The sequence below is a fragment of the Pseudopipra pipra genome, chromosome Z, assembly GCF_036250125.1.
Source record: "Pseudopipra pipra isolate bDixPip1 chromosome Z, bDixPip1.hap1, whole genome shotgun sequence".
Classification (NCBI taxonomy): Eukaryota; Metazoa; Chordata; class Aves; order Passeriformes; family Pipridae; genus Pseudopipra; species Pseudopipra pipra.
Window position 1 is genome coordinate 62631911 of NC_087581.1, and position 26881 is coordinate 62658791.

Here is a 26881-nt window from a genome sequence, read left to right on the forward strand (position 1 = left end):
AAGCTTCACAGTAAGGCAGTTGGATCAAGTTTGAAAGAAATGCCCACATAACAGTGATCAAGAATGTCCTGAAGTAGATTTATCTTCAGTCAGAGATGGCTGAAATTTTGGTAGCAGGAAGTGATACAAAAAGAAGCCTTCAGGTATGGAGTACCTGTCTCCTCACACTAAATGGCACAGTCTAGTACCACAGCTTCACGACCACACAAGTCTACAGATGTGCTACACTATTCTTGGCTAGGTCTCTAAATATATCCTGCCTCATTTTCTAGATAGAATGAACCAGCATGCTGAACAGCAAATGAAATACACATATAAGCATTATTACTAGTTCAAACACAGTCAAAGAGAAAAGAAAACCAAACCTATTAATAAAAAGGTTCTCTTTTAGATCAAATAAGTTACGAATTTTATGAGCATATGATTATTTTGAGAACAGTACAGGAATTCTGTTCTAAGCCAAGAAAACTAAGACACTTCCCCAAATTTAAGTCACCAGCTGCTTTCTGAAATTAGAGTCTGAATTCCACAAGTTTCAGTTTAGCTAACAACTCCACAAACACTACTGGGTGAATGACAAAGAGGCAAATACCTGAAAACATGGAGATTATTCCACAATGTGAAAATTATGCATTTATCTTCCACATGTACAACTGAACATGCACTAAAAGCAGTGGGAGCCAAAAAAAAAAAACCACCCGTGTTCTTTTATAAGGATACCACATTCACCACATTTTTACCTACACTCAAGTTTCAGAAAAGTAGACCTACAAAATGCAGTTTGTCATACTAAGGGAACTATTAAGTGGTAATTATTAGTGTCCTGTATTTTGTCAAAAGCTACTAAATCCATCTGTCTCATGCTAATGGAAAGCTTGTGCTTTCAGGTGCTTGCACAAGGGCAGTTCAGATAACTGAATTTCAACTAACTTTACCCTCTTCCCCAACTAATTTTAGAGTCTTTTTAGCTTACTTTTTATAATTATACATGCATGCTTAACATTAGATTATGTAAAATGTTATCATTATATGATAACTGTTGTCTCTGCTGTCTTTAAATATGTAGAAGCATTTAAACTGAATTAAACAGCTATCTAGAGTGACTGATCAGAATTCAGTTATGATGCTTTGTTGAGACCAGGGTCTCCCATCTATTGTACAACTATAATTAGTTCATTTGGGAGTTTTGTAATTTGTATTTACATACACCTACATTAGTCAAAAGCACGTAAGGGGTTAATGTATCTAAAATATCTAGGCACAATGACTCATTCCAAACAGTTTCTCTGGTTAGCAAGTGAAGATAAGTGACATTCATGACCCACTTATCATTTATGTTGCCAATGGGATTATCAAATGAAGAGACTCTTGTTCAGCACCCTTAAAAATCTTCATTAATATCAATGTTTCGTTTACCTTCAGTAAAACAACAAAACAGCTATTTTAATTCTTAATGATAGCACTTTCAGTGTTTTTCTTTTAATAGAAAAAGTAAACTCCACCTCAGCTGCTAGTGTTGCCCCAACAGCAAGTTGTGCCCATGAGGTGCATGCTTCGAGATGACCAGCAGGAACCTTCTGAGGTCAGCTTTTTCTCCCCTACCCCCTTCACAAGTAAACCCTTAGCTAAAAATCAATAAGGGACACAAACTTTATGTTGGCAGTACACTGAAAGGAACTATAACCATTGGTTGACACAACTAAGATGTTCTAACAAATTGTACTCCATGGAAAAAGCATTACTGAAACTACTGGAATTGCCTTTTATAAGCAGGACTTCAGATCGCTCACATGAAATTATTAAGTGAACTCCAGGGTGCCTCCTTTGCCTCAACTAGGTTTTCCAGATGCAGGAAGGGCTTCAAGTTCAACTCAACTCAATCCTAAAGTGTGCAGACAGCTTTAAGTAACTGGGGCACTTCCACCTCTAGTGAGAGCTGCCCCTACCCATGGCAGGGGGTAGCAATCAGATGCTCATTAAGGTCCCTTCCAATCCAAAACATTCTGTGATTCTACGATAATGCAGTCTTAAATGCACTCCAGTGTTGCAGATGTAACCACAGAGTGAGTATTCAATAATAGGATGGGAAAAAGTTTGGTTCAAATTCACAGGATGCTCTAATGAGATGAAGTAACTGGCCTTGACTCCTCTAATTTCACCACATAGCATTGGTGATCCAGTTAACCATGGCAGGAGTAACTGACTCTCAGGACAGGACTGTGGCTGCTAACTGGGCATAACTGCAGAGATCACAGCTCCACATGGTCCCACTAGATGCCCTTTTGGGTAACCAAGTTGATCTCTGCCCCAGTGATCAGTGGGCTGTGCTTTCTTCTTCCCTATTGTTGGCCCTGCTCACCAGTGACAATCCCCAGAAAGTGAAACAGTCTCTGAAAACAAGCTTGCAGGATGGTCTACACCAAGGCCAAGACTGGATTGGCTGCTGTGTGCTGCCACCAGCAAACTCCACTCTGTCTGCACACTAGTAGGCCTGGAGTGGTAGAGACAAGCCATACCAGACCTTGGTGATGCTGCCAGCATAAAAATGTATATCACCTTCTATGCGTCCCTAAATTTCTCATCATTTAAAGGTACTCAAAAAGTATCTAGTGCTCATGGTAGTTCATTTAAGGAGGAAAAAAACTTCTGCTTTAACACAGGAATCAAACCAATAAAATTCTGAAATTCATGCAAAATCTTTTTCTTCACAGAAACCTGGTTACAACCCCTGTTCTGAATTTAGAAGGAAAAAAAATTTGCTTTTCAAGAATTCTGTAGAAAACCTGAAAATGAGTAAGAACAGGACTGAAGCTATAGAGTTTTCTCCTCAGCATCCACAAACAAAAGGTAATCCTGCTCCAGGCTACTTAAATCAGAAGTATTGCTCCCAATGCAGTTATAAGGCAAGACACCACATTTCTTAATCTCACTTATAATATTAAAGCCTTTTGGAACAAGACTGATGCAGTATTTTTCCTGGCAGCTGAAATTATGGCTCAAAGCTGAGGAGCTGCTTTCTGGTAAAGTAATAAAGCCAGCTCTATCTCCAATAGTTCCAATTCTGGAGTTCTCAGCTACTGAGAATGTCATTTCCACAAAGTTTTCCTGTGAATTCAGGATCCTTCTTAGGCTATACAGAAAATATCCCACCTTAAAACAAGAGGTCTACAATTAAGTCTTGCTCCATTTCCAGATAAAGACTCCTTTGAAATTATGCACCAGCAATGTGCACTTCTAGCATACAAACCATCAAAACCATAATATAAGGACATGGCGATTTGGCCATTGATCATTAAGACCTGAGACCCAGTTCTCTGGGCCTGCAACAGCCTCTTAATTGGGAGAAGTACATCATTCTTAAGCAAGTTTAATAAGGAATGCTAAATATGTGAACTGAGATCTGCAAGACAGAGACAAACACTTTGAACAGCCATCCCAGCAGCTGATGAAGTATCTGTTACAGCCTTCCACTCCCAGAACAAAAGGTCAGGAAATAAGTAAAGGACCTTTTGCTTAAAAGCACTGAAGTCATGATGCAGAAAATAGGCTTGTTTTCTGCATCAACCAGCCCCCACCTGAAGGCAGAAGGTTGTAGCATCAGCCCAGCCTAGTTTCTTTGGCATTCCCTAAAACATTCAGTATTCTTCACACTGAAGAGCAGAGAATAGTTTGAGGCTTTGTCAACCCAAAAGGACTAAAAAGCAGCGATTTCAGTATCCCAGACTACCATGCTGAAGCAGGATATTTTACAGATTTACCCATTCCACTACCTAACATCTTAAGAACAAATCAGTAAGAAGCACTGGTCATAGAAAGCCGAAGGGGAGGCAAAGCCACCTTCATCCAACAGCACAGAAGTCAGAGACAATTCAATTAGAAGGAAGTCAAAGAGCATATATTGATTCAACTGCACATTCTAAAGAAATTGTTGAAGTGCTGCAATGCAAAATCAGCTTTACCTCCCAAGTAAGGTAATCTGCCTTTTCTCCAAGGTACAAGTTTCAGGTACAATTACCTGCACCCCTGAAAAAGGAAGCTTTGCATCAACTAACTCCAATGAGGCTGAATTAAAACTCAAGGAAACCTTGTATAAAAATCTGCTTTTCCACATCTGAGTCATCTTTCCAAAGGCTCAAAAGCTCAGCTTCAAATGTCCTGTTAGCATTTATAGCACTTACACAAACCTGGATGAAATGCAAATACATCGTCTTAATTTTGGTGTATATGATTAAAAAATTAATCTTAAGTCCTTCTGACTAGCAATATCAGCATTGGTTTCTTCTGCCTTTATTCCATGACTTAAGAGAATTGTAAAACACCATTTGACAGTTCACTGCCTGGAAAAATGAAAATATTCTGAAAACTCCAAAACCAACATACCTGTTATTTTGTCCCTGACAAGCTTGCAGGATTCTATCTCCCCAATGCTGCCAAACAGGCTCTTCAGTTCCTCTTGTGTCATGTTTTGTGGAAGGTAGTTGACTATTAAATTGGTCTTGCTGTCTTCTGTGTTCCCAGAATCAACTGGTGACGAGCAATTGTTTATGGTGGTTGAACCATGGGCTGTGTTATTACAAGTTGGTCCGTTAGACAGCTGTGTTTCCATGGCAGCAATTACCTGCTGAAAAACACAGAAAACAAGAAGCATCAAACCTCCTACTTTACTATACAGTAAGAGAGTCCACACAGCAATATAAGACCTATCACTATGCAGAAACGGTACTGCCAAGGCCATATAATGCCTATACACGCAAAAAAACCCTCCCCATCAATACAGAAGGATGTTAAGTGTTAGTCAAGGCAATACTTTAAAAACTTGCAGACAAATGAAGTGTATCTTCTAGAAGCTCACTCAATGACATCAACACTCAAAGCTTAAGTTTCCATCCTCTGCCACTCCCTGTATTTAGGGGTATTACAGCCTTTCTATTATAGAAGTTACCAAGCAGAATTGGCCTGTTGCAAGGGTAATCATTTCTATAAACTTACAGCTGGTTACTGAAACAACATGAAATGCAGCTTTTAAGGTGGTAGTATCTGACTGTTTTCAGAAAGGTGCGTATTAACTGTATCCTGAGTATAATTCTCATAAGCAGTAACAGAAATCAAGATTAGTACTTTAAAGAGATACTTAGAGGATACGTAAATGTGCTGGAATGAAAAACATACTTTTCCTTGTCAACATCTATGTCAAACTTCTGTCACCACAGGCTGGAATTAGGTTTCTAAATGCTTTTATTTGACTAAACTGACAATTCCTGGTTCTCAGTTCTTCCCTCCCTTGAACTCTGAAAACATCCAAATTTGAATCTTTTACTTTTAGGCATCAGAATAAGGGAGTGATCACCACTCCAAGAACTTCTCTAATGCCTTGGAAGAACACAGAACGGATCTTCCTAGAAGCTATGCTAAGACACAGGGAGAATGAGTAAGTGACTGGAGACGGCCAGCACAGCTTCACCAAGCACAATTCCTGCCTGACCAACCAAGAGGCCTTTTATGATGTAGTCACTGCATCAGTGGACAAGGGAAGGGCTACAGATGTCCATCATCTATATGGACTTCCGTAAAGCCTTTGACACAGGCTTTGCACCCCACAACATCCTGATCTCTAAAGTGGAGATAACTGATGGGTGGACTGTTAAATGGAGAAGAAAGTGGTTGGATAGTTGCATCCAGAGGATACTGGTAAATGGCTCAGTCTCGATGGACATCAGTGACAAGTGGTGTCCTTCAGGGGTCCATACCCGAACCAATCTCATTCAATGTCTTCATCAATAACACAGACAAAAGGATCAAGGGCACCCCCATCAAGCCTGCAGATGACATCAAGCTAAGTGGTGCAGCTGCCACACTTGAAGGATGGGATGTCATCGAGAAGGACCTCGTCAAGCTGGAAAATTGGGCCCATGGTAATATCAGGTTCAGCAAGGTCAAGTGCAAGGTGCTGCGGTGGGGTCAGGGCAACTCCGAGTATCAGTACAGGCTGGAGGATAAATAGATCAAAAGCAGCCCTGCCAAGAAGGACTTGAGGGTGCTGGTGGATGAGGCTGGATATGATCCAACAATGTGCACTTGCAGCTCGGGAAGTGTGTTCTTGGCTCCATCAAAAGAATCATAGCCAGCAGGTCAAGTGAGGGGATTCTGCTCTTCTACTCCACTCTGGTGAGACCCCACTTTGAGTGCTGAATGTAGCTCTGGGGTCCTCAGTCAACACCACAGGAAGGACATCGACCTGTTGGAGCAAGTCCAGAGGAGGCCACCAAGGTGATCAGAGGGATGGAGCACCTCTCCTACAAGTAAAGGCTGAGAGAATGGGGGCTGTTCAGCCTGGAGAAGAGAAGGCTTCAGGGTGACCTTACTGTGGCCTTCCAGTACCTAAAGGGAGCCTGCAAGAAACATGGAGAGGGACTTTTACAAGGTCCTGTAGTGACAGGACAAGGGGAAATGACTTCAAACTGTAACAGAGTAGGTTTAGACTAGATATTAGGGAGAAATTCTTTACTGTGACAGTGGTGAGGCACTGGCACAGGCTGCCCAGAGAGGCTGTGGATGCCCCGTCCCTGCAAATGTTTACAGTCAGGCTGGATGGGGCTTTGACCAACCTGGTCTAGTGGAAGGTGTCCCTGCTCATGGCAAAGTGCATTAGAGCTAGGTGATCTTTAGAGTACCTTTCAACTCAAACCATTCTATGATTCTGTGTCCCACCCCAAAGTAACTGACCGTATAATTGCAAGATGCAGCAGAAGTAATTTGGAGGACTGTACTTGTAGACAAAGTATTTGTCACCAGCTGCCACATATACAAAAGGCTCTCTGATATCTCAGTCAGTGACTGAATGGCAATAGTTGGTAAATAAAGTGGATTTTTAAAGGCAGCCTAATATCCAAGATTTGGGCAGCCTACCCTCTTTGAGACCAACTATTCAGGGACAACATTCAAGAGAAAATTACTAAGTTAATTCTCCAGTGGCACACATTTCAATACAGAAGCAAGACTTAGCAAGAACTTTACTAAAGAAATCCATCAATCACTGAAATCCAACCTCATAATTAAGTGCAGGGAGGAGTTCTCACACAAAAGCCTCCTGTAAAATCACAGTGTAGCATCAGGACCTCTGAAGGTTCTGCACTAACAGTCGGGTTTAAAGCACAATATGCAGTCAATGCATATCCAAAGAGCTGATTAGGTCAACTATGCTCACGGAGTGCATAATTGAACTTCCTAAAAATATGAGAGGGGGTAAAAGTTGAGTTTCTAAAAGTACATTTCAGACATTACTGGGAACACATTTCTATGTTCTGCATACAGAAGTATTTTACAAGAGGTTACTTCAGCACAATGCAAAAAAGGGATGCATCTGCTAAGAACATTTACTAAAAAAGCGTGATCTAGTTTCTCTGAAGAGCTGCAACTGGAACGACGTTTTCTTCTCTTGTGACAAACTCCAAGGGATAACCTGCTCCTGGCACTGATGAAACAAGTCCACTGAAAAGATGATAAAGTAGATGATCACAATTAAGATAAATTACTTTTCAAAAGACTAACATATCTGGTAGAGCAAGTAGTCACAAATGCTGTGCTGCAACTGAGGCTCTCTAGGATTGCTATTTTCCCCTTTTTGTCTTTTACTCTCAAATTTGAAGTGTTCCCTGATCAAAATTAGCAGGATTTAGCAAGAACAACAAACAATTCTCACTTAATTGCACATTTATTTTCATGTTCAGGTGGCAAGAACAGGATCCTAAGCCAGCATTCAAGTGAACAGCTGCCTGTGTGTGCTGAAAATTACAGCATTTCTCAGCTATAGAACCATCTGCTCTGAATAAAGTGATACTAATATGTTTTACAAATAATGCATATCCCATTGATAGGTTGAATAGAACCGTTCATAAAAGACAAAGCACAAAGCACTAAATATTTTTCACTCAGAAAAATAGTTTGAGATAAATTTACAGTTTCGAACAATTTCTTAGAATAAGACTGGTAAATATACTTTTAAGATAGTAATCATAAACACAAAGTGTACAGGTTTTCAAAGTTACTGCAACTTAGTATTCAGACCATACCAAAACCATTTTAGTACAATACTCCTCTTCAATTATCCACCGGGTATTTTGAATTAGTACTAAAATCTAATTGACATTAGAAAGCAGGCAAGCCACTGCAGTATAATTTCTACACGAGATCACCATATTATAGAAAAAGTTGTCTTGGTATGTCAGTGTGCTCTAGGCTATCACAGAATAAGAACACAACCTACAGCCTATAATGGAACATATAAGTTAGCATTCCAAATGGAAGATTAAAAGACTTTGGTATGGCCTCAGCACTATTAACATGTAAAAAAAGTAGCCTACGGAATTTAAAAAAAGTCCCACAGACCCCAGTCCAAGGCTCTGCTGCCCACGAACCACTTCTAAGCAGAGAAGCCACATCACACAGTCTGACTGCCATGTTAGTTTGGAGTTGCCGTCTGCAATATGGACACAAAAAGTACCGTATGTTAGATTAGCAAGATAATGCAACAAATCAGTTTGTACAAATTTACAGTAATTGCATTTATATTCCCAGCACGTCCATGCAGTGTGGCTTAATTGGATTTGAGGCAATTCCAATCTAATCTTTCCAAATTCAGTTCTAAAATTATTTTTCTTACATGAAATAAGATGCTTATTTTTAAGAAGATTTAAAAGATAATGCAGTCTGGTTACCCCTGCGTCTACCCTGGAAACTACCTCCAGAACCACAGCATGCCTAAAAGAAACTAAATCACAAAAGAAATTTTAAATCTTCAAGACTGAAGAGTAAAGAAAGAAACCACAGTGAGTTGATTTTCCATCAGTACATAAGATGACCATGCACCACTGAAAGACAGCTCCCCTTACATGCAAGTTTTTCCCAGCCCACAGAAAAAAACTACACCAAACTACTTTGTTAGAATCCAATCTGTTCTTAAAATTCCAGGTTTTAAAAATTAAGTAAATTAGAATCTTGCACAGATGAAATTCACTGTTTCCCTGCAATAGCTGTTTAACAGTACCACTGGACATACAACTGGCAGTAGACTCAAGGATTTCTCAAGTGAATAACTGGAGCAAAACATGCAAGTGTTTTTTGTAATGATATCTTTGCCCCCAAGAACATTCTCTGTTTTAACTAAAAGACTGCTGTAAATCCATTTGGATTTACATTGAACAGTGCTAGGAGGATACCACAAAAGCTAATAGGCCATCTGCAGATGATTACAGGTAGTCCAGACGTGAAATATAACCACAGTAGGAAAAACAGGCACAAAGAGGAAGACTCCTGATTCTTGCCACAGTTTGAGACTACTATCTTGCCCTTGGTTAGCAGACAGGGCAAGTCTAAACTTGATTAGAAAATACTTAGGTTTCAGAAGGCTGGTGCATCTAGGGTTTATAAAGATACACTTCAAAACTTTCTCTGTTTCTGTTTTAAAATGGTGGAAGTTACTTTTCATTTCAGTTTGCTACTAAGTCCATATGGTTAGCTGACTTCATATCTGGTCTTTATTTCTAACTTAGGTTAATAAAGACCGTCAACCGTCTCTTTATGCAAAACACTGACTGTTTGGTATCAACCACAAGCTTGCATGCCATTCTCTCTGGTGTCAACCCAATATCAAGAGTAACAACTGCACTGCTGAAGCACTCTTGTTTACAGCCAAGTACTTTTGATGAACTGCTTATTACATGAAGAAAATCTAAGAGTCTCAACCAACTTTCTTTAAAGTCCAGACAAGCTTTATTAAGGAGAGTGCATTAAAGTAGCACTTTCCAAAATTCTCTGTCCTACAGGGACTGTAGTGATGTGTGTAAGATGACATATTTGGATCTCTGTGGCTCTCAAAGCAGTGTAATCCCATAGATTATTTGCTTCCCGTGAACCAAAGGCTATATCAATGGAAAACTTCAATAGGACAGCTCACTTGTATGTACAGCCTTCTGTGTACTCACTACAGACTTCACTATTCTCTCGAGCACTGCAGCACTTCTCAAAAAAAAGAGGACCTCTCATTTGAGGTAATTTCAGTTTGTGTAACACATCTATCTTTACTGAAAAATTCTATAAGGTAGTTGCATCAGAGTGCAAGTCAATTCTCTAACTATTACACCACTATGTCTCCAAGCCGTATTTTGCTCTAGCAATTCTTTGACCATTTTTGTTATTTTCAAAGCTGCAGACTGCTCTTTACATCTAGCAGTTGTCAGCCTGAACAGTGTACTAAACAGCACATCACCACAGAATTTGAGCTGTGAGTAATCTTCAACACAAGTTTTTAAAATACCGAACTACTGAAGAAACCTTAGTACCATTAAAAAACCTAATTCAGTTTTTGACTATTAGTCTCCGAGACAGTATTACACTTCAGGTTATTAAACTAGCTCAGCAGTTACTCCATTCAAAACCTATGAAACCATTAAGTTCAGTAAACAGGGTTCTATGCCTACTGAGGAGATGTAACTTGTCTTAAAATGCATTCAAATTAAGAGGAGAACAACACAAAGTTAAGATGATCAAGTAAATCTGCTCATTCTTTACAATAATGACAGGAAACAGAGCTAGAGACAAAGTTGTTCAGTTTGGCAAATGGAGTGGTTTCTTTTGTTAACATACAATGCATGGGAGCCATCTATTTCTCAAACTTACTTTTAGTTCACCAGGCACAGTTAAGATTTTAAACCCAAACACTCTTAAACGCTATTTATAGCATTAACTGAATCCCAGTTTCTAATTAGCTGCAGTCATGAGTAAGGTAAAAAAAAGCAAGTAGGCTTTTTTGTTTTTCAAGAGCAAAGACATCAGGAGTTCAAAAGCCATATGATTTATGCAATTAGTTCTGGTTGCCATAGAACAGTTCCAATTGTAACAGTAGATTTTTATATGAGAGCCTTAGAAAACAAAGCAGAGGTAGCAAGATGAAGATGGAGAAAACAGTAGTCACAGTGGGCTATGAGTTTTCCCTGCGACACATGTATTTTGTAGCGTAACATACTGAATTGTTCACGCTTAGCTGAAAATGCAGGTTGAGGCTGGATCCTGGCAGTGTTGTGACAGAACCAAGGAGGTGACAAAACAGATAAGCCTTCAACCATCGTCACTACCTCACCTGCATATATTTTATATATATATATATGTATATATGCATACACACACACATATATATGCTAGGGAGAAACCTTCAGTGCCTCACACCTCTGGCCAAAATCTTCCTACCACCGGTTTGATTCACACCTGTGCATCCCTGCCACTGAGGGGGCAAAAAGCGATTTCACAGAGGTTTCATATACAGAATTTACTTCTATTTTTATTATAGATACCACACCAAAAAAAAAATAATAAAAAAAAAAAATCACTGCACAGATGCCTGCCCTCATTAAGCTGTATACTTCTGAGAGGCTGAAATGTTAATGTTTAATGATTCAAAACAATGGGCCATTTGCAAAAGCAACAGGGTGCTTTGTCGGTCCGGGTTTGCACCCCTTGGCGGAGGGGGATGAGAAGGGTTTGGGTGTGCGGTGGCAAAACCTCTGATCTGCATAAGACAGAGGGGGTGAGCACCCAGCACCAAAGGCTATAAGCTGGGTGAAGGGAGAAGGCCAACAGGAAGCAGACCCGGTGGAGGTGGGATAGTGCTTTTAATCATGCCAATGTCCTTACACAACTGGCTCGGGCATAAAACTTCCCCCCCTTCCCACCCCAAACACCTTAAAAAAAAAACAAACCAAAAAACTTCATTATTTGATGATTCATGAAATGCATGAAAGCACAGCATTAATTCATGCATACTCAAAAAAGCAAAAATTGGTTTTTTGCTTGCTCAAAAAAACAATAAGGGATAACAGCAGCTGTTCAATTTAGCATATGCAAAAGCCATTACACAGGTTACCAGAATAGCCCACACTTCTTTATGGTTAAAGGGACATACAGGTCAGAGGGCATCTCTTCAGTCCAGAACCTTGCCTGTCAGAACAAAACACTATTCATTCTTTCAGTTTCCCTGCAGGAAAGATAGCTGTCAAGGAAAGCTTGATGGTTACTCTACTATCCATACACTAACAGCACAACTTGGTGAGTCTGCACAAACAGGCTAAAACAATGTTTACTACTTCATCTGTATTTTCACTTTTTCTTTAATAGTATAAACCAGCATTTCTCCATTCTCAGCCCTTCCCACTTGCTTGTCCATTCATTTGTTGTTCCCTTCGTTGCACTATGTAAAAATCTGCAGCACAAACTAGATCAGGGTATTGCTTGAGGAGAAAACTCATGCAGCTCAAGAGAATCAACGAAAAGAGTACCTCTTGAGTTATGCAAAGTTATACGGAAGAACTCTGATAAAATACACATCAAAGACCAAAAAGCCTCATGGAAAACTCAGAATTCCTCTAATAATAAGGTGGTCTCGAAATTTTTAATTAACTTAAAGTTACTGGTGTAAACACAGGCAGGTAAGACCAGAAAGCAGGACTTCTACCCAACAGTAAAAAGCAATTACATATGCTCTCAAAAGTAGGAGGTTAGAAGGGGAAACTTTTCACGCTGATTCTTGAATGAATCACTAAACAAGTAAGACCACCTAATACTTCCATACCTTGGCCTCAAAGCCACAGTGAGCTAAGAATGAAGATGGATATGAAAAAAAATCATACAGGATGTAGGGAAAAAGGATTGCAATTCACCCTTGTGAGTGGTGCTGCAGAAGCTATTCTGAAGAAATTCTAAGCAAGGACAAAGAGGTAGTAAGGCAGATTTGTGCATTCCAGGCAACGAGAAGACAAGTGGACAACTGCAGACAGCTGAGCAAGAAATAGCCATTAGTATAGGCATGAAAGGACATTAAAAGGACAGAAAGAAAAAAGATATATAGGGAACACTGAAAACATATACACAGATTAAAAGTCTCCACTCGGTATGAAATGCTTTTGGAAACTTAACATTCCTGCAAAATACCTAAGAGTATTCTAATACTGCTCTAAACAATGCCCTACTGAAACTACTATTAGGAATAAAGCCAACAAATATTTGCAAGCAGTTCTGAAAAAATAATGCATGTACAACAAGGCAAGGACATCAATTGACAATGGAATAGTCTAGAGACCACACAGGAACTTTTCTGATTGCAATTACTGATTATTGCATCAGCTGGGGTAAAGGGACAGAAACATACAGGGTAATTTAAGTTATCTTAGAAACCATACTAGAAAGAACTCTAAGTCTTCTGTAAAGAAAAGAAACAGCCCATTAAGTGATAAGTTCAAGTGAGACTCCAATGAAGCATAACCATTTTTATGTTCCTAGTTATTCAGGTCGATTTAGACAAACAACCATTTCTACCAAGATAACTTATTCCCTGAGCAAGATAGAAGCAACATGCACTATTAGCATGAAGTTATACTCTCTCTTCATTGCCCTCTTTCATATAAAAAAGTTCAAAGCCAGCTGAAGGAAAATGATTTCTTTTGTTATATTTGAAATTTAATTAAGTGTCAAGTCAGGCCTGTTTGAACACAGCCAATATTGACGTTCAGCAAGAGTTCCACCAAAACTATCACCAGATCACACAAACAGCTGTTCAGGCCTCAAATGAGCAATCCATGAACAATTCTAGACTTAATCAATACTCTAAATAAAACTGTTTTTTAAGAGAAAAGACTTTTCAGCTGTACCCTACCAGTTACAAAATCTTGCAAACTACATATTTTGCTTTTATTTGCTATCCCAGTCTCCTTTGTTAGCTCTAAGCCTTCTAGCCAAGTCCTCTCCAGGGAAATGCAACTCTGTCAAAATGCATATATACTCTTCAAGAGGTAACAACAGCATCTTATTACAGACATTTCCCTTCAGCCTTATACACCTGCAGATGTCTTGAGCCTACTAACAGAAGAAAACAGGTTCAGTGGGGCGAAAGCAGGCAACTTGATGACTCTTCAAATACAGCATCCTGATAGGTTGAAGGGTTTCAAACTCAACATCTGCTTGAACTGGCTAGGATGCCTACTTCAATTTTTCAGCATTTACCTCTATTCCAGCTGGGCTGTGTACCACTTTTCCCCCTTTCACACTGCAATTACATCCTTCTGCCCCAATGGCATTTTCAAAATCTGACCTTTTACCAACAGACAAGAAGAAGCAGACCAGGTTTGTCTGACTGAAGAGATACATAAATTTAAAAACAAAAAAGTCAGAAAAACAGGCTCTTCCTTATCAAGGGGAAGAAGAGATCTTCATTAAGAGAAGAGCTCAGCTAGCAACACAGGGCAAGAGGTACTGGGGTTTGTCATGAATTCAGCATTACAGGAGATATGACAGCAAACAAGCTACTTCAACAGCGTTCAATATGATGTCCAAAATTGCTTCCATGGCTTAGGATCACATCTTGCAGAGGTTAAACACTATTTAAATACTGAATACTTGCTTTCACTTTTCAGTGAATGTCCTCAAAGTAGCATGTAAGGCAAAAAACCAGGAATTTGTGGCAACGACTGACTTGAGCTGCCTTTTTTTTTCCACAGGTGGGCATGAAGTGTTGGAAGAACTGAAAGAACACTGTTCAAACCAAAACACTTCCAGTCTGTATATTCTGCCCTCTTCAGTCAAGAGAAGCTCAGACTTCACTTACAGTTACAAGGCTTCCATTTTAATCACTTCTTTAAAAAAGATTTAAGATCAACCATAAAGAGCGAAGATATCTACAAACCATTCTTGTCAACAACTCACAGTGAACTAATACAAAAAAAATATGGCCAAGGCCAATTTACTCTGTAAATCTATTACAAATAAAGACTGACTATTCAGTCTCTAAGAAGCATTCTTAATGGTCTGAAGTTAATAATCACATCTTTTAGAAAAACCAACAAGCTTAAGGGCAGTCATGACTTCTCCCTTCCTGCCTCATCTGGAGTAGAAGTCATTGTGGTTCCATGAAAGCACTGCAAAGGTTTCCCACAGCAGACAAAGAAAACTTCTATTTCTTTATTCTGATATACCACAAGTAATGAATAATGCAACACAGATATAACATGACAGATCCATATGCTGTGCTGACTTATGTGCAGAAATCTTTATTTCTATAATACAACTGAAAATGTAGAGCAATCAATACTTTAAAGTTTTCCTACTTCAAAATAATTTTGCTCTTGCTTTCAGTTAGCGCTAAAATCTTGTCAAAGTCTTAAGGTTTCTCAACTCTGGGGATGGGAATCTTTGCACAAATATGAGTTCAAGGACAGAGAAACACAGCAGCCAAGACGCCAGAACCCTTTGTTAAAACTTTCAGGAATTTAATACATCATCATTAATACTGCTAGTCAGTTTCCTATCATTCCGTCCATAAATATGAAGTTTCTGGGACCCTTTGGCTTCCTTATGTTCTACCTCTTCTATTTTTTTCTTAATGGAAAGTCATATCTAGTTTGTATCTCACTTCTAAGTTTTTTCAACTGACTTAATATACCCTCATTTCTTACATAGTCCAATCCACATGTTTTACTTTTACTCTCATGCTTTATTATTTCATGCATTATCCTATGCTAGGTATTATACCCAAACCTATTAGAACTTCAACTTCTATGCAATAGATATTTCTATGTCTTAACATTGTACATATGTATTACTGAAATCTAAAATTTAACAATAAATTCTAGATGAGGCAATTTTCTTTCAAATTGGTTTTGAAAAGCTGATTTTATTGTGTTAGATGCAAGATTTATCATTGCATCAAAAAACTGAAGTAATACCCCAGATCACAGTAAAATTAATTATATGCCTAATTCAATTGCTAGAGAAAGAGAAGTCACAAAAGTACATCACTGTAGCAGAGCTCCCAAATACTTTGAGTCATATGTTTGCCAATTTATTTGTTCTCCTGAGTACATCTTCAAGCTTTAATATCAAAGGGAAATCAAGTGAATTGTTTGCAAAAGAATTGGTGAGAAGTTTCAAGATGGCATGAAAGCAAGGACAAAGTCACACCAACAGCACACAGCTCTGAATAAACTTGCACTTTTCTGCTCTCTATCAATGCAAATGAAGCTCTTCAAAATCACCAATGCCCAAAAAAATCTCCCTGTAATACCTGGTAGAGGACAAAAAAAGAGCTTGGAAAAACAAACCACACACAGAAGTGCAAAAATTACTTTGAGAACATTAACAGGTGAAAGATATGATGCTGGTGCTACTTGATTTATGATATCCTTTCTTTCTATACGGTAAACATTTTTTTGTGTATTTTTATTACCATTTCACTACAGAAATGCACCAATCTGAAGCATGGCAGAAGGGCATCTACTTTGACACAGCAGAGAAGTTTGAGATCAGAAAGTTAAGTCTTTGTTTATCTCTGGCACCCTTTGTAGCAGACCTGTCAAATCACATTATTTGTCACGGCACCCAAAGCTGACCTCTCAAGTGTTGAGGAATACCTCAAAAATAAACAGACAGAGGAATGCTGCAGCATAAAAACTAACAGAGAGAGGACCCCAAGTCTGGATGTTTTTACCTTGTTTCATAATGAATTACTTCCAAAAAAGCAGCAAGTTCCACCCTTGCTCAGATGTGGGCTCTCACTGTCCTATGTCACATATTCCCATTAAAGGAAGGGCCAAAACAGTTAAAGAGGTAGAAAGTACACTATTTGCATTGTTTGCTTTTGTTTGTATGAGTTGAACTTTCATAGATTCCATTGCTGGAACACATTCTTCTAATTATAATAGAAGCAGATCAGTTTGAAATAAAGTATGTTTCCTTCGCTGTCAGCCCAGTCTAGCTCTAAAAGAAGCTATTTTATTCCTATTAGGAATAAAAGTATTTAGTTCTCACTATTCAGATGGATAGGCTTTTAATTTAAACTTTTCTGCCCACATTTTAAATGTAGGTATTTAAAAGATCAGTGTAACCAAGAACATAAGGACATTGGCATAAGAACCACCCATTTCTGGAAATGAACTCATAGTCAGGATGGGCAAAATTTGAAAGAAGTGCTATATTGTCTTACAGCCATAAAGCCAGGATTTTTCTTTTTTGCACTGTAGGTAACTACTTTCCATCCCTTTTCTAAAACAAAGACCAGCACCTATAAAGCTTGGAGCCCTGATATCAGTGACCCATCTCTGCCTCAAAGATCAAAACTGTATTTCATTGTCGCATTATACAGATACAACATTAAAGAACACTGGGTCATTAGGTTATTTTTAAACCAACAAGTCAAACAGCATTTTCATCTACTTATTTCAGTCTGCAGATATTTTATACCATTCTACACTAAATGTACCTTTCAGTCAATGCTTGACTTTTAATCTTCAAAAGTTTATTTCTTGCTTTGATTTTGGGCAAAGTAGTAAAAAAATATGTTCAAGTATGCTTCCTCAGAGCACAAGTAAAGAAAAAGGAATTTAAGCTTTTCTTACTGTATAAATTCTGTACAAAACGTACTGTCAAAAGTTACACATGGGTCAGTTCTGGAAGACACTGCCACTACCCATAAGTCCATAGACCTTGTAGCTTTACAGCTCTTCTACTCTAGGAAGACAGAGCACATCAGGGCAAGCTGCCTAGCAGTAGCTGCATCTGCAGCAAAATCTGTCATTTCCACGCAGAGAAGCTCGCAGTCCATGGCTTGGACAGGTGCACCCTCTGCTGGGGTAAAACCTGGCCTGGATGGTGGTGTACAGTGCCACATCCCACTGACAGCCATCAGTACTGAGGCTTCCACAGGGCCCAGAACTGGTGCCAGTCGTGTTTAGTATCTTTATCGATGTTCTTGATGAGAGGATCAAGTGCAACCCCCAGTTAAGTTCTCAGACAAGACTAACCTGGGTGAGAATGTTGATCTGCTGCAGGGTAGAAAGGCATTGCAAATGGATTTGGACAGGCTGGATTGATGGGCTGAGGCCAACAGCATGAGGTTCAATAGGGCCAAGTGCCAGGTCGTGCCCCTGGGCCACAACAACCCCCTTGCAGTGCTGTAGGCTGGGAGAAGAGTGGCTGGAGAGCTTCCCAGCAGAAAGTGACCTGGGGGGGCTGGTGAACAGCAGCTGAACGTGAGCCAGAAGTGTGCCCAGGTGGCCAAAACAGCCAGTGGCATCCTGGCTTGGATCAGAAATAGTGTGTCCAGCAGGACCAGGGCAGTGCTTGTCCCCCTGTACTCAGGACTGGTGAAGCCCCATCTCGAGTACTGTGTCCAGTTCTGGGCCCCTTACTGAAAGAAGGACACTGAAGTGCTGGAGCGTGCCCAGAGAAGGGCAACAGAACTAGTGAAGGGTCTAGAGACTAATTCTATGAGGAGCAGCTGAGGGAGCTGGCATTGTTTAGCTTGGCTCAGGGGAGATCTTTTCATTCTCTACAACTCCCTGAAAGGAGGATTGTAGCTAGGAAGGGGTTGGCCTCTTCTTCCAGGCAGCTAGTGACAGACAAGTGGAAATGGCCTTAAGCTGGGCCAGGGAGGTGGTTCAGGTTGGACATGAAGAGGAATTTCTTCACTGAAAGGCACTGTTATACATTGGAATGGGCTGCTCAAGGAGGTGAAATCACCATCCCTAGAAGTGTTCAAGAAATCACTGGATGTGGCATTTCACGCTATGGTTTAGTTCGTGTGGTTGTCTGGTCCACGTTTGGACTTGCTGATCCTGGAGGTCTTTTCCAACCTTAATGACTCTATGAATTTATAGAAAAAATATTAAAAGAACACTAGTTTGAATCTTGTAACTGCAGAAGTTCATTTACCCACACCAAAGCTCTGGAGTCTTATGTTGAGAAGACTTTTAAGAAGTCAATGTACAGCAAGGCTGAAAAAGTTAAAGTCAAAGTCACAAACCTACAAGTCACTATATATCTCATGTCCATGACATTGGGAGAGACAGGGACAAAGAGGACGAGATCAGGAAATGTCAGCATTCTGACACTGAGGACCTGCCATCAAGCATCATTTGACTGATTATGGCATTATTTGACTGATTATGAAAAGAACTTGTAATACAGTAATTTTTCCCTTTGCAAAAAGTAGACTATTAGTAACTTATCTTCCAAACTTACCACAATCTCCCAGCAGAAAAACACCAGAGATTACATATACTAATTATAACCAACTACAAGTTTGACTTCGCTTTCTTTACTGTGCATCTTGAAAGGACTCACAACCAAACTGTAAGAATTATTTGGTTTGCATACAACAGCTTACTGGAAAATGGACTCAGCATAAGCAAGTATCAAGTATTCTCTTACTTCTCTCAGCACTTTTGGACTCCCTACAGAAGGAAAAAAAACTACTGAAGTAGAGTCTGGCAGGCACATCTCTGAATAACACCCAATGGACCCACAAAGGCTCAGTAGGTTGCTAGAAGGTTAAATAATTGTAACAGAAAGGCCTGAAACAAACAAGCCAGGTGTTAAGTCTTAATTTGCTGCATTTTTCACTGGTGTAACACCAATTTGTTTTTAACTGAGATCTAAAACACCCAGTAGAGAAAGGATCCAAGACAGAATGGTGCCATAACCATCCCTATTAAATTCAGAGAAAATAACTCCCTTTCCTCCTAGATCTGTGGACAATGACAGCAGCTCTGATTTAAAGCCATATGACAACTTCACTTAGATAAGAAATAGCTAAAAATGTTTAGGCACAGAAAGTGCTTAAACACAGAAAGGTTCTCAACTAGCAGAGGCTGTCCTCACAATAAAGACATCCCATATGGCAACTATTTTTAGACTGTTAAGTATCAGAGGTTAGAGAAATCACATGGATGTCTCCAAACTACCAGTTCCTCAGCTGATTTTTATCCTTTGCATAAAGAAAAGGCAAGTTGGGATAATTTTTAGAACTAACATAGCTCAAACTCAGAAACTCTATCCCCTTTAAAGTGTGTTTAGCTTCCATAACTACCCATTCTTTGTAGTAAGGACCTGAAAAGAAAGCAAGCCTGTAACTTTTGACAAAAACACCTAGAGCATTAAAAGCAGATTAGCTGAGTTTACTTAACCTGGTTCTAATTCACTGCAGCTGCATCTAATGAACCAAAAAGAAAAGCCTATTACTATAATAGAAGCACTAGAGCTCTGTGGCTGAACACCCTCCAAGTTTCCAACATCCTTCAGTTGGCTGTACTCAGCATCGGCTACTGAATGATCTCTGTACTGTAGCTAAGCATGCAAAACCACCACAGACAACTCTTCCCTCCCCAAATTGTAATGTTTTAGAAATATTATCAAGAGGGTATCAGGCAGGGTACGCTACCATGTATGTTCAGACAGCTGGCTGCTGGCAGAGAACCCCTGCATTCCTCGATCCTTGAAGTACTCACCTGCTTTAAACACTGAACAAGAGTTCACAGGTCCTTGCAAAGGGGACTTGTACACAGACTGTAATCAGCCACACTGAACTCAGGTGAGCATCCTGAGCTGCCTCTGCAAGACTTCCAAGCTCATCTTTACAACTGGTGATTATGACTGATCTAAAAACATCAGGTCTTAATGCAACTTGGTTAAATATTGGTTAAGAACAGATCCACGTATTACCTTACACACAAAAAGTCATTTAGGGATTTCCACACCGAACTATGTAAAAGTTTCATTTAAATTGAATAGATGTGTCCAGTGCATGCTAATTTTCAGTGACAGATTACTAAACTCAAGCTTAAGACTCTGGAATATTGTCAGTTCTCCCCACAAGGAATTTTTCAGTCCTGAGATTGAGTTTATTATTAACAATTGGAAGTCATCAACTGGCCTTTAATATACTAATAAGTTTTTATGACAGTGATTGTTTAAGACCAGGGTTACATCCTCCTCCAAAATTTTATGTGCATTTTTACAGCCTAACAGAACACATGGTCTCCACAGTGTCTCCCAAGTATCTGACTGCAAGTTATCTAGTCACAAATAGAATAGTACATAAAATACATAGGTTTACTCATTATGTTTTTTGATCTAAGTATTAAACATTAAGTTAAATGCATTAGCTTCACCACCTTCCTCCTATGTCAGAAGGGGGAGAGGGAAGGGAGGTGGTACAGGAGAAGCATCGGAAGCTACTCAATGTCTTCAGCTTTGACAATGCCTGATTCATACCAGGTGCTCCAAAAAACACTGTCTGAATCAAAATCAGTAAGATGGAAAGTCTCCCATCCAATCCTGGTAAAAGGAGAGTGACACACCAAAAACAAGAAACTTCACCAATTAACTCAACAGCTGTACTCCTGTTTCATAGCAGTATTTAACACATGTAAAGATTCAAAAATCTGCTGGGGAAACAGAATGAACAAGGACCAAAAAGCATTTTCTCCCAGGAAGTTTAACAATAAGCTACTTTTTTTTCGTTTGTGCTACAGTACAGAGAGCGTTGAACTTTCTACTTCATTAGTCAAAGAAAACATACAGGTAAGTCAGCATCCTTAAATAACCCTTCAGAAGAAGACAGGTAAACATCAAGGAAAAGAGGTAAATCAACCACACACCAAATAGTAAAACACAGCAGCAGTGCCTCTAAACAGTCTTCCAGCTGAAGAGACACTAATAGGTATTTTGGAAATATCTCAGTATGTGTTCAACCACTACAGGCTAAAATTAGATTGTTTCCCTCAGAACTGCTCTTATTTCTCCACCCCTTTAGTTTTTCACACAGTACCAAAATCACTTTATGCTCTATTCATCTGGAATTAAAAAAAAAAAAAACAAACAACAAACCAAACAGCTGTTCAGTGAAGCCCTTCCTCACAGCCAATTTACAACACAAAAGTAGCAAGTATTTCTTCCCCTACCACCTCCCACAGGTTCCCAAAACCAAGAGAGAAAGAGTCAGATGAGAAACAGTCTTTGAACGATAACTGAAAAACTAATATAAAATGGGAAGGGGAAAAAAGGGGAAAAAAAAAACCACAAAAATTATTCTTATTTCCAATATTTTAAAAAACAGTGAGTGGTGGAGTCTCCCAACTGTCACACCAGTCTGTTGCATTCTAATTTGCTTATGCAAAATACAGATTGTTATATTTCTCTACAGAAACCATTACAGTAAGTGGATTACCTACACAGACTAACATCATTAGCAGGAATCTTCTCTGAAGCACTGCAAAGAGGTATGGTTTTGAAGGTGGATTTCTGCATTTATTGAGACAGGGCACAAAAAAGCAGCAGCAGGAATCTTTCAACAGAACTAAGGAAGCAGTAAGCAGTATAAGTGATTCAGCTTCCAGAGAGAGCTCACTTGAGAAGCAAAGAGGAGGAAAGAGGCATCAATTGTTTTGCAAGCCTACCACAATTGGATTACCTGATCCAGAATAAACTGCACCAGTGTAAGCTGACCTAGGAGATTCTGTTCACCTCAAGGAGCAATCTGCTTCTGGGACTGCTTGTTCTTTCTGGTTTTCAGCCAAGTATTTGTGATTCAGTGATTCAACTGCACATAATCATGGGATCTTGGGAGTCCAATATCATGGCTGGGCTTCACGAACGAAGATTTGGGAAAGGATTATGGAGGTAAATGCTCTTACTACCACCTCCATAAAACAAACCCAATCTCATGAAGCTGCATCCCCCAAACACAAGACTACAAAATAGAAAGAATGTTAGTCAAGTTTTTCTAGCTAAAAACAGGTTCTCCTGAAAGCTTAAAAAAATTAACTGAAGCCTCAACAACTTAGCATTATCAATATTTACAAGAAGCATCAAGAAGAGAAGTATATTCAAAGTCAGAATTGACATAAAATGTTAAACCATCTAAACCATCTAACAATGTAAGTCATAAGTGAGAAATCAACAAACTCTTTATCAGGTGAGCTCTAGGATGCTGGGCGCCCTCCAGCACACAGAATCCTGATTTCCAACCCTTACATATTTGAAAGTTTCATTTACCTCTTTAAAAATCAGCTATCAACCCTTACAGTCTGCCTAGTCAGAAGTATCTCAACAGCTGGAGAGTGTCCAGTGGAGCACAACAAGATGATCAAGGGTCTGGACCACCTCTATTTTTAACAGAAACTGCAGGACCTGGGCCTGTTCAGTCTAGAGAAGACAGAGGGGATCTCATTAATGCATATAAATATCTCAAAGGCATGTGGCAAGAGAATGGTGCCAAACTCTTTCCAGGGGAGTCCAGCAGCAGGACAAAAAACAGTGGCCATAAACTAAAACACAAGAACTTCCACCTCAACATGAAAAAGAAATTCTTCACATTGAGGGTGGCAGAGCACTAGAACAAGCTGCCCAGGGAGGTCATGGAGTCTCCCTCTCTGGAGACATTCAAAACCCACCTGGACACATTCCTGTGTCACCTGCTCTACGTGACCCTGCATTGGCAGGGGGATTGGACAAGATCATCTCTAGAGGTCCCTTCCAACCCTAACAATTTTGTGATTCTATAAGATACCACTGGCTGCTAACTTAGGACTTTAGTAAAATTTACACCATTTAAAAAAAGGAAAAGCAACAGACTCAACCTTCTACTATCACTCCCCAACTATTCCACCATCAGAGCCTTCTGGTCAAGTTTTGAAGAGTTAATAACTTCAGGACATTGTTTCTGTTTTTAAGTGATAAGTAATTTTCTAACTTCCCACTGTGGGCAAAAGTCATCTGAGTGCTCTCCCTGCCATGACAGTTAGAATATTTCCCATTTCAGTGGCTTGACAAGGAACCAGAATCCAGAAGACCCAAACAGCAATCCCCATGACCTACTTGCAAGGAGTTTCCTTGAAAGGTGGGCAGAACACAACTATACCTGATTTCAGTTGTTAATAGTGCAAATCCAACATACTATTACCCACATTTGGCTTTGCTAAGACATTCATCCAAGATCTTTTTTCTCCCCATTCTAGGTGCTTTAAGAGCACTTCTTTCACTGCTGCCATGCAAGAGAATCATAGGGTACCATGCTAAGTATAGGAGCTTGACAATGACCCCTTGCATTTTTACAAGCAGTACACCTACAAATTGGGACGAAACCCCCATAACTCCGTGTTAACTACCAAGGGCACTATCATGTGAAACCCCCAACAGCCCTATAGTTCTTTTGGGTCTTGTCATAATAATAACCCCAGATATTTCACCTGCAACTCTAAACATGACCAAAAGGCAACTTTCTTTACACTTGAAGTTTCAGAAGTCCAACTGTATAGTGTTTGCACTAACATGAGAAATCTAAAATTTGGCAGTGGTAAGCAGCAGCCATTTACAGGCATCAAGAGTTACTGATAATTACCAGCATCACCAGTTTATGTCTCAAACCTACAGCAAACCATTTGCTTACGGTACTGCTCCAATAAACCTCTGGCAGCAGAAATGCTGCAACAGACAAGCTTTTTCTTCAAGTAGGTTCTTTCACCTTTCATATAGCAGTACTAACAATCTCATCCATTTCTAAGCAGATAAATTGTCACATAAGAGACTTCTAAAAAGTTCCTAATTTTATTCTCTGCAAAAAAAAAGAATCTCACTTAAAGAACACTTGCTTTCATCGGGAGACAACTGGAGTTCAAAAATAAGCAAGTCCAGACCCATCATTCATTCTACCTTTGAAAATATTTAGACTACCTGCTCTTCACAGAAGCTGTATGCATTCAATATCCAGTTTTAACATACCAGATACCCAGCACCCTGTGCACCATACCACCTGATGTCTGAAAAGAAACTTGACCTCAAAAAAACCCCAGCCACAAAGAAAAGAAAACCATCCCAGGCTATGTCAACATGCTACATCAACTTCATCTTTCCCAAATTACCATCCTATCCAATCCCTTTGTTAAATCAGTTTTTAGAGTAATTTTCATGCATCAAATGTTCTACTGCCATTCAAATTTGTTTATACTGAATTTCTTTCATCCATTACCTCAGTGAGTTAAACTCTTACCTTCCTCCTTAGCACAATCTGTCATACAGGGGATAACACTGTCTCACAACCAGGAAATCTCACATAATGAATGATTCAAGTTTATTGGAAGTGTTAATGGGCATGAGGCACAGAATAGTAACATTACTTTAGCTTATAACACTTCATTTTTGTACAGATTGCCAAAGTGCTTTTAATTCTGTTTTCTATTCTTTGCATCAGCTCAGCTCAAGTGGTACACAGGACACAAAATTTTGGCACAGAACGAATTTATTTAAAAACTGACTATTATAAACAACCTAAAACAGATGGCCAGTTCTCCTCTGAGCTTAAGACTTAAGAAAGAGTCGTGTAAGCCTGGATGTGCTCACTGAGCCTGTTTTTCTGAAGCTGTAAGACTAGAAGACTTTCTCTGAAAGACTGCCACACACAGGTGGAACCCATCTTCTACCTTTTCATTACCACCTTTTACTACAGAAATAGATACCAGACCTTTGCTATTTCTTGTACTCAAAAGAACCCTACTTCAGTCAAAACCTGTTAAAGCACAGGAGTTCCTACTCGTGTCACAAAAGCTAAGCTGGCCAACATCTATTGAGTCAGCCAATACAAGAGTTTCTGTCAAAAGTATTTCAGTCTTGCTCAACCCATGCAAACAGTAGCTCTGGTTCAAACTCTGGATGACTAAGGACAAAGATAATTGAAGGGTGGGTTTAACTCTTTGGATTTTTCTCCCTGTTGTGGTTTAACGCCAAGTCTCTTGCTCACTTCTGGCAGGACCAGGGAGAAAACCGGAAAAGTAGAAGCTAGAAAACTTGTGAGTTGAATAGAGACAGTTTAATAAGCAAAGCAAAAGCCACATAGGCAAAGCAAGGAATTCATTCACCACTTCCAGTGGGCAAGCAGGTGTTCAGCCATCTTCAGGAGAGCAGGGCTCCATCATGCACAGTGGTTACTTGGGAAGACATGAAACCTAACTCCAAACATCCTCCCCCTTCTTCTCCCAGCTCTATGTACTGAGCATGATGTCATATGGTCTGGAATATCCCTCTGGTCAGTTGGGGTCACCTGTCCCAGCTATGTTTCCCCGCAACTTTTCATGCACTCCCCAGCTCCCTCCTAGCATGGCAGCATGGAAAATAGAAAAGGCCTTGGCTCTGTGCAAGCACTGCTCAGTAAAAGAAACATTCTAAAAATACTATTAACATGGTGTTTAACAGAAATCTGAAACACAGCCACACATCAGCCACTATGAAGAAAATTAACTATCCAGCCAAATCCAGCACACTCTCATAGAGTAACAGTCCAAAATCTATGGTATTTTCTATAAAGTTTTCCCAGAGATACAAAGAGATGCTTCTAACCATCATGCCTTTGGTATGCTGTACCATTTTCTCCCATACACGTCACCATTAGCTAAACTTATCAAAATAGACCTGGGATGTCATCCAGAGGGACATGGACAAGTTTAAGAAGTGGGCCCATGGGAGTCTCATGAAGCTTAACAACACCAAGTGCAAGGTGCTGCACCTGGGTCAGGGCAACCACTGGTATCAATACAGGCTGGGGGATGAACAGATCAAGAGCAGCCCTGCCAAGAAGGACTTAGGAGTGCTGGTGGATGAGAAGCTGGACATGATCCAGCAATGTGCACTTGCAGCTCAGAAAGCCAATTCTATCCTGGGCTGCATCAAAAGCAGTGTGGCCAGCAGGCTGATGGAGAGGATTCTGCCCCTCTACTCCACTTTGGGGACCCCACCTTGAGTGCATCCAACTCTGGGGTCCTCAGTCAACACCACAGGAAGGACATCGACCTGTTGGAGCAAGTCCAGAGGAGGACCACCAATATGATCAGAGGGATGGAGCACCTCTCCTGTCAGGAAAGCCTGAGAGAATCATATTTATCCAGCCTGAAAAGGCTTCAGGGTGACCTAACTGCAGCCTTCCAGTACCTGAAGGGAGCCTGCAAGAAACATGGAAAGGGACTTTTACAAGGTCCTGTAGTGACAGGACAAGGGAAAATGGCTTCAAACTGAAAGA

At 39.8% G+C, this 26881-nt stretch overlaps 1 protein-coding gene across 13 annotated transcripts in view; it reads right to left on the reverse strand.

The window, feature by feature from the left end:
- Window positions 1–26881, reverse strand: part of ELAVL2 (ELAV like RNA binding protein 2) — a 110930-nt gene that overhangs the window by 35975 nt on the left and 48074 nt on the right. For 6 of the 13 annotated variants that reach the window (XM_064641725.1, XM_064641729.1, XM_064641726.1 and 3 more), the window contains exon 2: window positions 4381–4621. In XM_064641725.1, coding sequence (XP_064497795.1) covers window positions 4381–4621 — 241 coding nt within the window. Of the gene's footprint in view, window positions 1–4380; window positions 4622–8385; window positions 8477–26881 lie in introns of all 13 variants that reach the window. The other 7 variants (XM_064641722.1, XM_064641723.1, XM_064641720.1 and 4 more) reach the window with 2 other exon arrangements.